General features: G+C 29.9%; 1 protein-coding gene across 6 annotated transcripts in view; it reads left to right on the forward strand.

The window, feature by feature from the left end:
- The window catches only part of Ssbp2 (single stranded DNA binding protein 2), a 333,116-nt gene that overhangs the window by 271,708 nt on the left and 44,892 nt on the right, over positions 1-16,516 (forward strand). For all 6 annotated transcript variants that reach the window (XM_027927778.2, XM_027927775.2, XM_027927777.2 and 3 more), the window contains 3 exons: positions 3,804-3,863; positions 13,016-13,082; positions 13,809-13,879. In XM_027927778.2, the coding sequence (XP_027783579.1) occupies positions 3,804-3,863; positions 13,016-13,082; positions 13,809-13,879 (198 nt within the window). The remainder of the gene's footprint in view (positions 1-3,803; positions 3,864-13,015; positions 13,083-13,808; positions 13,880-16,516) is intronic.

The following is a 16,516-nucleotide window of genomic DNA, read 5'->3' on the forward strand; positions in this document are numbered from 1 at the left end:
TATTGTTACTTGTATTTTTAATAATTGCTGTTCTGACTAGAGTGAGATGAAATCTCAGTGTAGTTTTAATATGCATTTCTCTAATTGCTAGTGATGTTGAACATTTTTTATTTGTTGACCATTCGTATTTCTTCTTCTGTGAAGTATCTATTCAGTTCCTTTGCCCATTTATTGATTGCTTTGCTTATCTATTTGTTTATTTATTTTCTGGTCTTAAGTTTTTTGAGTTCTTTATATATCCTGGAGTTTAATGCTCTATCTGAGATACAAGTGGCAAGGATTTTCTCCCATTCTGTAGGCTCTATCTTCACATTTTTATTTCCTTTGCATGAAGAAGCTTTTTAGTTTGATAGTATCCTATTTATTGATTCTTGATTTTATTTCTTATGCTTTAGGAGTCTTCTTGAGGAATTTGGTTCCTAAGCCCACATGATGGAGAGTTGACTCTACTTTTTCTTTTAGTAGGTGCAGAGTCTCTGGTCTAATGCCTAAGTCCTTGATCACTTTGAGTTGAGTTTTGTGCAAGGTGAGAGATAAGGGTCTAATTTCATTTTGTTATACATGGATTTCCAGTTTTCCTGCACCATTTTTGAAGAGGCTCTCTCTTTGTTTGTTGGTAGTTCCTTTGTCTAGTATGAAATAATTGTATTTATGTGGGTTTGTCTCTATGTCTTCTATTCTGTACTATTGGTCTTCATGTCTGTTTTTGTGCCAATACCACACCGGTTTTCTTACTATATCTTTGTAGTAAAATTTAAAGTCTGATATTGCAATGCCTCCTGCTTCACTTTTCTCACTGAGGATTGCTTCAGCTATTCTGGGACTCTTATTTTTCCAAATGAATTTTATAACTGGTTTTCTATTTCTATGAAGAATGTCACCAGAACCTTAATAGGAGTTGCATTAAATCTGTATAGTGCTTTTGGTAACATACTCATTTTGACAATATTAATTCTGCCTATCCAAGAACATGGGAGATTATTCTGTCTTTTAAGGTCTTCTTTAATTTCTTTCTTTAGAATTCTTTAGTTTTCATTGTAGAGGTCTTTCACCTCTTTTGTTAGATTTATCCCCTTGTATTTTTTTTTTTTGAGGCTATTGTGATTGGAATAGTTTTCCTAATTTATATTTCACTTGAGTCATCACTGATGTATAGGAATGCAATTGATTTATGGATGTTAATTTTGTGTCCTCCTACTTTGCTGAATTAATTTATGAGTTCTAGAAGTTTTCTAGTGGATTTTTTTGGGTCTTCTTAACATAGAATCATGTTATCGGCAAATAGGGATACTTTGAGTTCTTCTTTTCCTACTCATATTCCTTTAATTTCTTTCTTATGTTTAATTGTTCTGATCAGTGTTTCCAGACTATGTTGAATCAAAGTGGTGAAAGAGGGCATCGTTGTCTTTTTCCAGGTTTTAGAGGGAATGCTTCTAATTTTTCTCTATTTAGAATGATGTTGGTTGTGGGTTTAGTATATATACCTTTTACAATGTTGAGGTATATTCCTACTATCTCTAGTTTTTCTAGTGTTTTGCACATGAATGAATGCTGTATTTTGTCAAATGCTTTTTATGCATTTATTGAGATAAAATCAAACACTGTAACATCTTTTTGCATTCAGATGAACATGGAAATATCAAATTCTCCATTTCAAATAAAGCACTTAGTATTATCCCAACTTTTGGTATTTAGTAATATTTTTCACATAATTTCCACCTTTCATTTCAAAGTGATTCTGTTATAGATAAGAAGTATTAGTAAATTTTTATTTTTTCATATTTCAATAAACTGATATTATACTTTGAGTTAATGAATATATTATAAAACATCACATTGTAAAATAAAGGTATCCATTACAAAACCAGTGGCACAGTATCTAATTATTAAATTTCAAAAGTGCAAACAAAATTTACAAGATAGTTTCATAAGTGAAGTTGGGTAATTTTGAAAGGAAAGAGAATATAACAGAGGGGAGTGAATTTTGAAATAAGTGTCTAGCTGTCAGTATGTAGTTTACTTATGAATCCAATTTAGAATAGAGTTTTAGAAATGAAAAAGGAAGCCAATTTTAATCAAATATGTGAAACCTAAACATTTTAAAATACACTGTTAAAACTGCTATATCTCCCTAAATTTTGTCAGCTCCAGGTTACTCTACTACCTGAATAATTCCTTTTTTTTTTTCCTGTCCATATACAATGAATTCCTGTGCACATATGAACATATAGGAACACAGTGAACAAAAAGCCAAATTTCTAGCTTAATTATAAAGTTCCCCTTGTTGATTTGTCAGACCCTCTAAAAGATTATAGATGACTGGGGTTGTGGCCCAGTGGTAGAGCGCTTGCCTAGCAATGTGAGGCCCTGGGTTCGATTCTCAGCACCACATGTAAATAAATAAAATAAAGGTCTATTGACAACTAAAGAAATATTTTTAAAAACCAGTGGTGTATTTAAAAAAAAAGATACTTTAGAAAAAATGTCTGGCAGAAATTTTTAGATATTCTTTTTCAGAGACTACTTTTGAAACAGATCTAGAAAACATGTAGTCTTAAGCATAAACTACAGGCCTATTTCTAATACAGTATAAATATAGGATTTAATTTTGTAAAGTGCTTTAAATTTTATTTGCCCATACCTTATCTACTTGCTACCTGTTAAACTGGTCTCAATTTATATTAAATCATTCTTTATATTTATTTAATAATATGCAACCCTTTTTGAGTTAATAACCTGCTTATGTTACATGTAAGGAATCTTATGTTTAATTAATTATGTATTGAGATTATCAGTAAACAAAATTATACATTTTCAGTGATTTAATAATGCAACAAAAATGGAATTTTGCATAATTTATAAACTTGTAAAAAAAATTGGTTCTCACATCTGAGTGATGTAAAATATTCTCCCACATTATACAATCACTAAAATGATACATTTAGGACATTTTTCAATTTCTGGATTGAAAGATTCAGCACATTTTAGGAGAGCAACTGACTCATCCAACAACATAAATTAGCTTGACTTTAATAAAAGACCATTTTTTCTTTGGTTAAATATATATACATCATAATCTGTAGGTTCAAAATATGCAATGAAATATTAACTTTAAAATTTATAGTCAATCCTGAAATTTCTTTGCCATTGTAAACAACTACAAAAGAAAAGATTAAATTTGGCAAATTTATAGATATTAAAGGAAATTGATAATCAAATGTTACAATTCTGTCAAAAGTTTATAATTAGAATTTAATTGTATAATAAAATATCCAAAAGCTTCCTCCTGAAGTCTTTATTGAGATTCATTTGCCTTTTCAAAAATCTTTTTGCCAATTAGATATTATTATCATTATTATCTTAACAATTCATAACTCTAAAAAGTTCACTATAGTTAGTTTAATATCTTTGATAATTTTATATTTTCTCTGGAAAAATTTGCAACTATTCTACAAAATAAAAATAAAATGATGGGCTGGAGTTGTAGCTCAGTGGTAGAGCGCTTGCCTCACAGATGTGAGGTCCTGGGTTTGATCCTCAGCACCACATAAAAATAAATAAATAAAAATAAAGATATTGTGTCCATCTACAACTAAAAAACTATTTTTAAAAAATAGGGTGATAATTTTTCTTGGAAACATTTATTCTGCTGAAAGCAGTCTCATAAGAAAGTAAATTGGTTTACATTTTGTATAATTCTAAAATTTTTAAAAAGTAGTTTATTTTCAGAACTGTTTTTTGCATTGTACTGTTCTGGTTTTTTGTTTGTTTTGTTTGCTTATTTATTTGTTTTACTTCAATAGCCTTTTATGTCACCTCGGTACCCTGGAGGTCCAAGGCCCCCATTGAGGATACCTAATCAGGTAAGATTTGTGTGCTACTTAAGTTTTTTAAAAAATGAATAAAGAGCTTGAAAATGTCACAAATATTTCTTATCAGATAAAATATAAAATTATCCTTTCTCTACCTCACTTAATGCTACTTCTAGTAATATATAGTCTACTTCAAGGGTTGTCTAACTATTGCCTATAGGCTATTTTTGTAAATAAAATTTATTAGAATGGTACCACATAAATTTATGTATTCTCTGTGGCTATATTTACACTACAGTACAGATTTGAGTGGTCATGATGAGACCACATTTGGTTTGCAGTGGTAAAATATTTACTGTCTGGATCTTCACAGAAAATGTTTGTCAACCTTTGGAGTCTACCTTTAACTTTGATCCTATTTTAAAGATTTAGATAATTTGGGTAAATGCTGATTATCCTTTCATTTAAAAGATGACAATGAATTTTCAGTGAACGTATCTTGGTTTACTTTCATATAATATAGCTTCAACATCATGGCTCTAACACTCATATAAATGTTGCCTAGTTATAATGTCATCTCAGGCAAATAATTAACTACTTCTAAATAGTTAGATTTATTAATAAGCAAATATTTAACAATAAAGCTTCCAATTTTAGTCACAAGAGCTCTGAAGTTCCACAATATTTTGTTCTTATTTTTTAAATCAATATTTATTTACTAAGGAGAATAAAATACAATTTTTTACTTGTGGAGTTGTTGTTTACTTGAGGATATAGGCAGTGTGCCTGTGTGTATATAATAAAAGCAGAAATTAAGTGATGGTATGGTATGTTTAAATCAAAATAATTTTCACAAATAATTGTCACATTCTCTAATTCTGTTATTGTGTACTGCAGTAATATTCCCAATATAAAGTAAACCCTCTTATCACAATAAATTCCTTTTCATTCTTATTCTCTTTCCTTTTTTTAGTTTTTCCTTATCAAAAATGGAACAAGATAGTTAGTTGTTAATTCACTTCATAGTGACAAAATTGTGCTTCTCCATTCCAAATTTATACTGAAATTATGCTATGCCTTTGAAGTTTCCCAATATGCTGCTGTTCTCCAATCCTAGTGCACAGCCAAGTACCAAGACCCCCATCCCAAGGGAGAAATTTAAGCAGAAACCAATGCTGGGTCATCCCATATTTTGATGCTTGCCACTCTTCACATTAGCAGCTGGAGCACTTTTCTCCTACAGACTGAATCCACTGTTCAGTACATGGGACCAGGGAATGATCCATGAAGTAAAAAAGAAAAGTACATGAATGCTTCAACATATGGGAATTAATATTTTCTCTATGGGTGAACCTGTATATATTGACAATCATATCTACCTATAGAGTTGTCTAAGTATTTTATATTTCTTTTTAGAGAATAGAAATTTGTATCTTTTATGGAGTTTACATGATGTTTCAAATATCCTTCCCTAGCTTTTTTGTATAGCATAAGTCTAGGAAGTTCCTGAAAATGTGAATTAGCAAAATGTGAAATTTTTGTGTATTACCAGAATATTTCCGATTCTATATATTCTGTAGCAGTGATGAAAATGGTTTTGAATTATGCATTGAATAATTGCATTCATTTAACATTGTCAAAATGCCTGACATTTGTAGGATACTGTGCTAGGTTTTGTATCTATAGAGGCTAACAAAATTGAAGACACACTTCTAAGAAGAGGTTGTTGGTAGGGATGTGAAATTGTAAATCTAGATTGTTTGACATTTTTTAAGAAAAACTATGTAATGTCTTTGGAATTTTTAAGGAAACATTTTCAAAATTTGAAGATAATAAAGTTATTATACAGGCTTTCTTTCTTCAAAAATTTTAAAGTCTTTACTACCTAAACATGTTTTAAAACAATTCTTCTCTGTGAGTGGCTCTTTTTTGTTTATACCCACCAACTCATATACATATTTAGTTAAACTTCAGTAATCCAGATATCTGTTGTCCAAACTTAAAGTGATTATATTTATGCTGTTTTAAAATACTCATGTTAGTACTTTGAATAATATTATTGTAGAAAATGTTTAATCTATTTGGAGCATGCCCTTTCAAGCTCAAAGATGATTCTTCTATTTCATTATGTAGTCATTAAAATAGAATTGTCAACTATTTTGTTGTCTAATTAGAATGATATATCAAAATATTTTAAATTTAGGTTTCATTTAAATTGATCATGATTTAGTAAAATTTATATATTGTTTCTAAGAAAGTAGGAAGTGAAATATTAACCTCTTCAGTAGGATTGACGATTCATTTTGAATATATGAAAGATATATCTTTAATAAACATACCCTTTACAACTTATAGTTACTAATTTGACTACAGATTTTAATTCAGGATTTTCCAATCTTTTTTTTAATTTCAGACTAAATCCATAATAGTTTATACTGTTTGTATATTTATAGGACTGGGTGTTCAGAATGTGGTCTGATATTACTATGCCGAAAAATATAAGAACAGGTAATAGTATCTAAAATGTTGAAAATCAAACCACAAAAAATATAACAGGGAATAAATATAAATGAATAAACATTTATATGAATAAAAAAAGAAATTAAATCTACAAAATATATCGGACTATACAATTTTACATTGAACTTGGTTCAATTCTCAGAAGGGGACCTGATTGAAACATAACCTAGAGTAGAACAGGTCTTTATTCTTTTATTTATGGATAGAATATCTAATCCAAAAAAATTCACAGCATGTATTCAACACTATATTGAAGAATCAAGACAACCAGAAATACAGTGACTGTTAATGAAGTGAGTAACACCAAGAATAAACTATTGATTTGGTGATCCTGTGTAATTTTGCAAATTTATACTCTATTTCTCTCCATTCCTGAAAAAAGTATCAAAAATTGAGATAACATATAGTAAAACCTGTTGTCCATTTTATATGCTGAAGTTGAATTCAGTATTCTAAAAACATACTACATCTGGCCATTCTACTGAGACCTTCAAACATATCTGTCAAATAATAGTTGAGTGGTTAAATAAATTATATTTAAATAGTGAAATAGTGTACAGTTATTAAAAGACATGCTATAGAAGTAAATATTGATATGCTAACGTGTTTATGATAATATTATAGTATTACCAAATGTAAAAATATGTAATATATATAAAACATATGTAAATATATCACCTTTGTTACATAAATGTACAAACTTTCTTTCATTCATCTTTACCCCTACCACACATATACTAACATTTGTCAAAAACAACCTGTAAAGACCATATCCTTTATTTCTGAGTAGTAGGATTATGAGTGAATTTTGCTTTTTAAAAATTTCAATATTTTTTAAGGCTTGCATTGAGCTGGTATAACATCTGTGATTAGAGAAAGATATTATTAATTATATAAATAGATACATGAAAATACAAATATTGTATTCATTTGGTAATTACATATATATGATTGTCCTTTGGTAATATTTAATGTACAGTTCTTATTGGTAAGAAGAAAAATACAATGGATGCAAAAGATAAGCAGATCTTAATAAGACTTTTCAGATATGGAAAATATTAGCACGCATTTGAACAAAAAAAATTTTTGCTTGGACACTTACTCAGATATTGAAAATAAATTTACCATATCCCCATGCAACCAAGACGTACATTTCAAGCAAAATGCATAGTTATTCTTCATTACATGTTCTGTTATTTAAGATAAATAGTATTTCACATGTCCTTTACCAGTAATTTTCTATTTTTAGAAAACTTTTCATATGTAGAATTTAACTTTTATTTAGTGATATCAATATGAAACAAATAAGAGAAATCTGTTCTATAGAATAAATAATAGGAGTCTTATCACCCTATTAAGGAATTTCTAATTTTAAAAATTAAAAATGAAGTCAGGCATGGTGGCACAAACCTATAATTCCAGTGACTTGGGAGGCTGAGCCAAGAGGATTTTAAGTTCAAAGTCAGCCTCAGCATCTTAATAAGACTCTGTCTCAAAATGAAAAGGACTGGAGATTTATCTCAATAGTAAAGCACTGGATTCAATTCCCAGTACCAGAATAATAATAATAATAAATGAAAATTAAATATTTTTACATGTTTAATATAAATTAGTGAGTAGTGTTGCAAAGCATTAGGAGCTTCTTATTTTTATTATGATGATTACTATTAATATACTTAAATAACTATTTAAAATCCAATGAGACCATCTTCAAAGCATATTTTTTCTTCATGAAAAAATAAATTTTTAGTTTATGGGTTATGCCACACACACAAACACACACATACACACACACACACACACACACATACACATTCTTTCAGTTATTTTCTACCTTTATAGAACAAAGTAAGTAAAAAAATTCAGTATGTATGGCAAAATTAATAATAATAATAATAATAATAGTAATGACCGTCTCTTTCCCAAACCAAGAAAAGCTTAGACAGTGAACAGTATATAATCTTACCCAGTTTGAGTTATCTGGAGATTTGTGATATAATATTTAATTTCCATCAAAACATATCTCATTATTTTAGATTCAAATATATCCTTTTTGGATATAGTCCAACCTAAAGAATGCATTGCCACTCATTCATTGACTATTCAAAATCACTCACAGAAAAAAAATTAATAGCTATTCTTTGAAGCTTACTATGTACCAGGCACCATTCTAAATGTGGGGATGTCACTGAATAAACTAAGGAAAATACCCTTTCTTATTAAGCTGATATTCTAATGTAACACCACCCCATAGAACTTTCTGGCATGATGGAAATGTTCTATATCTGTACTGTCATGTGCAATAGCATGTTTAATCACTTGAAATGTGACTGGTATGACCTTAATTTTTAACTTGAATAATTTTAGTTAATTTAAATCGAAATAGTTGCATGTGACAAAGGGCTATTACATTCATCTTCATAGTTGAGTGATTAAAATCAAAAATTTAAAAATATATATCAAATGTTGACTTATATATAGGAACAAACAGTCTTACCCTAAATAATATTTCTGTATTTCAATATCTTCCCTATTGATGATGGATTTTTAGAGAAAAAAGAAAATGATGGTAGTATTGTTCAAGGGACCTAGGTGGGTAATGCACCTTCAGTCCAAAAACCAGTCATGTATGACTCTGAGCAGGTGACCTTTTAGGTTTTGTTTTTCTTACCCATAAAATGAGAGAATAGATTCAGATGTTTTTAAAATCCCTTCTAGTTCTAACATTTCTTGATTATTTAATTCTACTTCATATCATATAATTGAAAGACCTATTAAAAACTTGTGATGGACAATCAGGTTAACTAAATTATATCTTTAAAGCGTTGAGAAATTCACTATTTTTTTCATCATCGGAGAGTGTTTAGTCTAGGAAATATATACCAGACCTTAAGTTCCTAGGGGATCTTATCACTGAAATCCTGAGGCATCCTTTATAGATGAAATAATTCTTTTATGAAGCAAGCAGTTCCTCCATTTAATTACTTCTGCTTTGGTAAAATTTCTATTACTTCATTTATTTTAAATCCTAGGGTTTACATTTTGTGTTTCAGTACTTTTAGAATGTGTTGATGTGATTATAAGCCTTGATTCTACTTACTTATCAATAGTTTAACTGTGAACAAATTTAACAAATCATAATCTTCATCATCAAAAAGGATTAATAGTAATGTCCTCAAAAAATTATTTTAAGCATTGATTGAATAAAATAATAAATATAAGGAATTTGGCATAATTCACATTCACTGGCTCACAAGTGTTTATTATCATTGATACTATGCTGTTTTTACATATCCTCATAATTAGTGTTATTTTTCTATGAAAGTAAAGATCTTTTATAGAACAAACAACATGTGCCAAAATTCCAACTAGTTAAACAGGTCTGAATGTAATACATTTAACATGTTACAATTATGGCAATCATCTCAACCACAAGATGCATAAGTTTATTTGTTCTGATATTAAGGGTTTAAGGAACACATCAGTTATTCCCATTGATGAACAAAGCTGTCATCTGGTTATCTCAGGACTGATAAAAGGTATTTTAAAAGATAGAGATTTGACTTATTCTGAAAGATAAATATTAATGGCTCAAGAATTTATAGAGACTCGTTTTGAAAGACAACTTTACATTGCTCAAGATTTTTATAAGATTATGCTACATTATTAAGTGATGAGTAGAAACAAGAAAGACTTTTCAATTGTTCTGCTATTCTAAGATAAATTAGAAAAAGTAAAATTTTGAAGAAAACCATTACCAGCAAAAAAACATCATTGTCTACAATGAAACTTGGAATTAAGTGTCAAAGTTCTTAAGTATGAGAAAACTTAAAAAAGCAAGAACTTCAAGTTTACAATTGAAAATAATGTTGATTAGTCATATATTTCCAATTCTCCTCTTCCCTCATTTCTTTATAACTATTAATAGTATTGGCTCCTTTTTTCTTCTTGAAACTCTCATGTATTCTGAGGAGATACTGATTTTGGTTGTCTTCCTAGTTTTATACCTATTCAGTTTTAGTTTCCTTTCTTACCTCCTTTTGGTGCTTTTAAAGAATCAAATCTCCCCTCCCACCCCCACCATACCTCTCCTCATATTGGGGATTGAACCCATGGATACCCTAATACTGAGCTACATACCCAGCTGTTTTGTTTTGTTTTGTTTTGTTTTTAACTTCAAGACAAAATCTTGCTGGAGCTGGCCTCAAACTTGTGATCCTCCAGCGTAAGTCTCCTGAGTTGCTGGAATTACAAACTTGAGTCACCATACCCAGCTAAGAATTAAATATTTTACTTTTGTCTTCATTCTTTGAAGTTAGTTCTATGCTTACAATTGTATCACTAATGATTTCTAAAATTATCTAATCTAAATTTTATTCCTTAAATAATTATTTATCATTCTGTGCTAGTTGGAACAGATAGGGCCCCATGCTTACAGAGGTTACAGTCTGGAGATAATAGAGAAGAAAATAAATAGAGAAGAAAATATGGTGGTATACAAGTTCTGTAAAAGTGAGGTATATCTTCTAAGAACACATTAAAAAAAAAAAAGTCTGTGCCTTCGCTCCATGCTAGGAAATCCAGGAGCTAGAAAGAGGCTATGAAAAGATAGGAAGTGGCCATTGTGGTTATGATGTGATTTGTATTATATACACTGATTAGTAAATAAGAACACATATTGAGAATAATGAAAGCCAGGTTTTCCAGTGTTAGATATATACAAATGAGAAAGGATGAGGGCTGACAATAATCTTGAGGTATCTGATTTCAACTAGAGATTATGGATTTATTGTATTACTGAATTTATGGCATGCAGATGTGCCATATACATACACACAAATAGAGATAAAAATTAGTTATAGATGTACATGAGTATGCATATGTTTGTACCTGTACACATACTTAGATTTTCAAACTCATTGTTTATTGAGAGAGTCTAAAAGTGGTGTGTCCGATTAATAAGAATACTCTGATAATCCAGATATTGATGCCTAATGGCTATCTGAAATACAGGTATGTGTGTATGTGTGTGGGGGTGCATGCATGTGCACACTATACACACATGTAGATGGATGGATGGATAGACATACAGCAGACAGGAACAAACAGAAAGGGATAATGAGAAAAAGGGTGGAAATAAGACAAATGTGATGAAATATTGACAACTGGGGAACTGGGTCAAATTATATGGTGATTTTATGTACTGTTCAGTCAATTTTTCATAAGTTTGAAATTTTAAACACACACACACAATATATATGGAGGACTAAACCCTCAGGCTGGGGCTGTAGTAGACAATTTGTTAGAAAGTGATCCCAACGCTGAGATCTAAAAGATGTCAACACTGGCCACTTTGAGCATTCTGAGGAAAGATTTTTAAGTTTGATTTGTATTTTGTCTTGTTTTTCTTTCCTTTTTTTTTTTTTAAATGGTGCATTTGTCTTTGTTCTAATGGTTGGCATTTGGATATTATTGATGAAAACATGAATAGGAGAAAAGGAAATTTGTACAGGTGAAGATTAGAATGTGAATGTGCCAGTGACAAAAAATTAGCCTAGAGAAGTAAGCAAGGAAAAGCTCATAATTGGAACTCTATAATAGATATATATTGGGTGTGCTTGTAAACAAAAAATTAAAAGAATTATGAAAGTGGATTAAGAAATTACTATTCTTTACTGCATCGCAAATGATAACAATTAAGGAAACAGTTCTTATCTGGTTCTGTAAGTTTATCAATGTTAAATCTCTCTGAAATATTTGAATATTTAACTAAATAAGATTTTCTAATTTTAAGTTAAATTAGCAAATCTTTATAGAAGTTCTCATTATGATGTGTGGATACTCATAGCATCAGCAAATTTAAATCTCTAGTAGGTAGATTCACTTCTACATGCAGCTCAGACAACTGTTAGAAACTTGTGTTTAGTATGTATCCCAGCATAAAGCAAACCTTATCTATTTTGTATTCCAGCGTAAAACAATCCTTATTAATCTTAATCTTTTTCAGTTCTAGTTTCCTTTTCCTGTCTAACCAAATTGTTTGAACTTAATAGGAATATTTTTCTTAATCATTTCTTAGGTCAAATGTGACTAAAATAAAAAATACATTGGTCTGTTGGCATTTTAGTCCTGTTTCTATTGAAACAACAAATAAGTAAAATATTCTGTAAAAATAACTTACTGTTTTTAAAATATATATATATTTTTATATAGATGGACACAATACCTTTATTTTGTTTAGTTTTTTTTATGTGGTGCCAGGGATCACACCCAGTGCCTCACCCATGCTAGGCAAGCACTCTACCACTGAGCCACAACCCCAGCCCCCAAAATAACTTACTTGGAAGCTAAATTAGTTATTTCAGTAACTTTAGCAAATTAAATTTTAGAAAAATCATTATACTTCTGAGGAAGAAATAGGATGGCTTTTGTGTAGACTTTTGTTTTCCCAAAAATGCTTATTTTGTTTGCCACAAAATTGGGCAAAGGAGAATCTTTTTAGAGCCAAGAACTTATATTAAGTATATAGAACTATGAAATTTACAGATTACTGTGAAATATAAAAATTTTGAGAAATACTTAAATGCATTATGTAGTTATAGGAATTAAATGATAAATATTAAAAGCACTTATTTACAAATGCTTACAATATTTAATTTTTATTTTGTTTACCAAATTGCTAGGCACTTGGAGGTGTCCCAGGAAGTCAGCCATTACTCCCCAGTGGAATGGACCCAACGCGACAACAAGGTGACTAATGTAGAAATGAAAATGAACCAAAGAGAAATTCTTTATTGTTAATGAAATTTTTATTTATTAAGCCTTCCATAATTTTACCAGTTGTAATTTCAAGTAATATGGCTGAATGATTTATATTTTCAACTAGCTTTTAGTTATGTACAATAGAAAGGGTGGTAATAATAAAAAACAGAATACATAAATGTCCAAAATTCTGTATTTTAATTAATAACTTCTAAAATACTTTACACAATTTCTAACAAGTAGGAAGCTAAATTATTATATCATTTATGATTTCCTCTGCCTTTTTCAGATAGAGAAGTTAATCCACCTGAAAGATGGCAGAAGCAAAGAGGATGCTAAGTAATGACTTCATTGGTTTAACATTCCCAATAATCAGGTCCTTCCATAGAGATGTTGAAAGATATTTAAATATCTACAGATATTTAAAGCTCAGTTGTACTATTTTTAGAAAGAGGAACAAATGCTAGGAAAGAAGCATTTCTTTCTACTCGACCTAGAGTAGGAAGAAATTTTCAAGCAGGACATTAAGGGAGAATGTGAATAGGTGGTAGTTAGAGGTAAAATAGTGACCATAGAAACTGACCACAGAAACCAAAATAAGAGGTCATCAGACACTTGGTAAATAAGATACAGATACACCTAGAAGGAAGGAGGCTAGCTTCCAGTTTAGCACTCATGACCATTACATTTCTAATATCTTCATACTTTTTTTAGGACATCCAAATATGGGTGGGCCAATGCAGAGAATGACTCCTCCAAGAGGAATGGTGCCCTTAGGACCACAGGTAAACAATCAGTGCAGAAAAACTCGATGTAGAGCTTTTTTGCCTTTATCTTATATAACAGACTCTTATTTGCTAGTTTTTAGTGTATGCATTAAATTATGATATACTTTGGGGCTGGGAGTATAGGATAGAGCATGCATTAGACTCTAACTTCAATCCTCAGCACATGTACACACACAAAAGTCTTCATATACATAGTTGTCAGGCTCTTGAGGATATAATATTTGTAATATTTCAAAATTGATATAACACTAGACAATATTTTAACAAGGTGCTATCATGTGTGTCTTTAGTTTACTCAGGAAAATATACTGCATAGAAATATATTATAGTCTTTATTACAGAAAGATAACTAGTACCCTTTTGCTTAGCATGATAAGGAAATAGTTGAGTTATATAAAGCCCAGTTAATTTAATATATTGAATGGAATAAATGTAAAATATAAAACCTTTTAAAGAATGTAATTAACAATTTATTATACACAATCATATTTCTTCATTACATTAGAAAACTATTTAGAAACAAACATTATAGTGTGTATTATTAAACAAGGATAATACTTTGGTATATATCAGATGTTACTTGACTGCTCTACCAAAACTTGCCTAAAGAACACACTGAGGTTGAACCTGTCCTAACTGTGGGTAATGTGTTCAGCAGATTTCATGATATTGGTTATTAGAGCTGAAACACCCTTGTTTTGTCCTGGAAATTTTTCTTGTGGAAGAAATTAATTTTATGATATTGTATTTTAAAGAAACTAACTGACAATTCAGACTTTCAAATGTGTATCTCATGGGTCAGAAGTTAGCACATCATAAAGCTAGCTTTTGCAGGTATTATAAATGCCAGTTTTGGAAATTTGCTTCATTGTATCTATTTTTAAAGAATTAAATTGAGTCAAAGAGTTAAGAGCCCAAAACCCAGATAATGTGACTAAGACCTAGGAGTTCCTAAACAACAATAATATAAACTATATTAAAACACAAGGCTCATAAAACCATATTTCTCAGAGATGCCATATTACATGGAGGGGAAAAAAACTCATTCTGTAAATGTATGTGGTAGCCCCCAAACCAGAAGAAACCAATTTCATCTAGGTCAGTTCTTACCTAAGTATTTTCTTAAGATTTTATAAAACTTTCATTTAGATGTTTAAATTGCTTATTCCTATTTCTACTTATATTAGAAATGATGATTTATGTTAACCTGTCATTGTTAGGCTACTAACAGCAGTTAGAATTTATAAGAACTATAGGATACTTCATTGACTAAAGGTACTTTTAGTCTTTAAAACTGTACCAACCAATGTGTCTATACAGAACATAAGGGATCTTTTCCAAAAGATTTTCTTAATTGATTTATTGAAAATAAGCATCATAAACTTCTTGCCTTTAATATAGTTGTCATACTTCATTCTGTCCACGTATTTTTCAGCTAGCTGCTCTTCAAGCTTTTGGCATTCTCAGACTATTATTAGTATTAGTTTTTCATATTCTAAAAATTATAATTTAAAATGAGTCACTTTTGCAGTGTTTGAAGAGGTGTACAAGTGATATGTAAGCTTGATCTCATTTGAAAATGCAGATATAAAAAGCTTATTGGTCTCTATGCTTTATGTTATAAACAGCTATATGTTTTATGTTATAAGTAAATTGCAACAGATAATAAAATCCCATTTCTGGTGAGTAATCTTCTTATTGATGAGTTTTAATAACTAAGTTTATTATGTAAATTTGAATACTTTCTTTGCATCTTTAAAATCTAAGACAACAGTTTATTTCTCCCATTTGGATTAGTAGTATCCTTGCTACCTATTTGTGTATGAGAGTAATAAAGTAGTTTGGTATTAGTGTACCTCAGAAACCAGAAATTTCTACAGTGGCTTTTTTCAAAAACCTTTATTTATTTAAAACCTTTATTTGTTTATTTACTTTTATGTGGTGCTGAGGATCGAACGCAATGCCTCACACATGCTAGGCAAGTGCTATACCACTGAGCCACAACCCAGCCCCTCTTACAATGACTTTTTAAAATCACATTACAAATGTAAAAGGGTTAAAGGAAGTCACTTTTATAACCAGACATTTATTTTTTTAAATATCAGAGACTTAAATAAAAACTTGAGTCACGTTCATATGAATGCCACAAAAAGAAAAAAGTCAAATCATTTGGAATGGGAGGAATCTTATAAAATATTTACCTTCATAACAATTGCCATGTAAATTATGCACATTACAGACTGTGAAATTTGTGATGTTAGGTGTGTTTCTTGAATGATAAGGTGAAAATAACTGTAACAGCAGATGTCATATAGATGACTCCCAAGAACAGAATGTCTGCCTTTATTTAGTTGTATTATAGAAACAGTCTCTGGCACTTTGCCTCTAACTTTATCACAAACAAAAATCACCTATTTTTCATAAATATTATTTCCATAATTTTAGAGCAATCTGATAAAGGAGGACAATAGTTATTTATTAGAACAATTGAAGTCCTAAGCAAAGAAATATATATATGTATAGTCTAGTGATTCTTGAATAATGCTGATTGCACACACAGAACATGGTAAGTGTGTAATAAACACTTTTTGCATGGATGAAGAAATAACAGTGTGTCCCAAATTCAGGCATGTT

This window comes from Marmota flaviventris, chromosome 5, assembly GCF_047511675.1.
Source record: "Marmota flaviventris isolate mMarFla1 chromosome 5, mMarFla1.hap1, whole genome shotgun sequence".
NCBI lineage: Eukaryota > Metazoa > Chordata > Mammalia > Rodentia > Sciuridae > Marmota > Marmota flaviventris.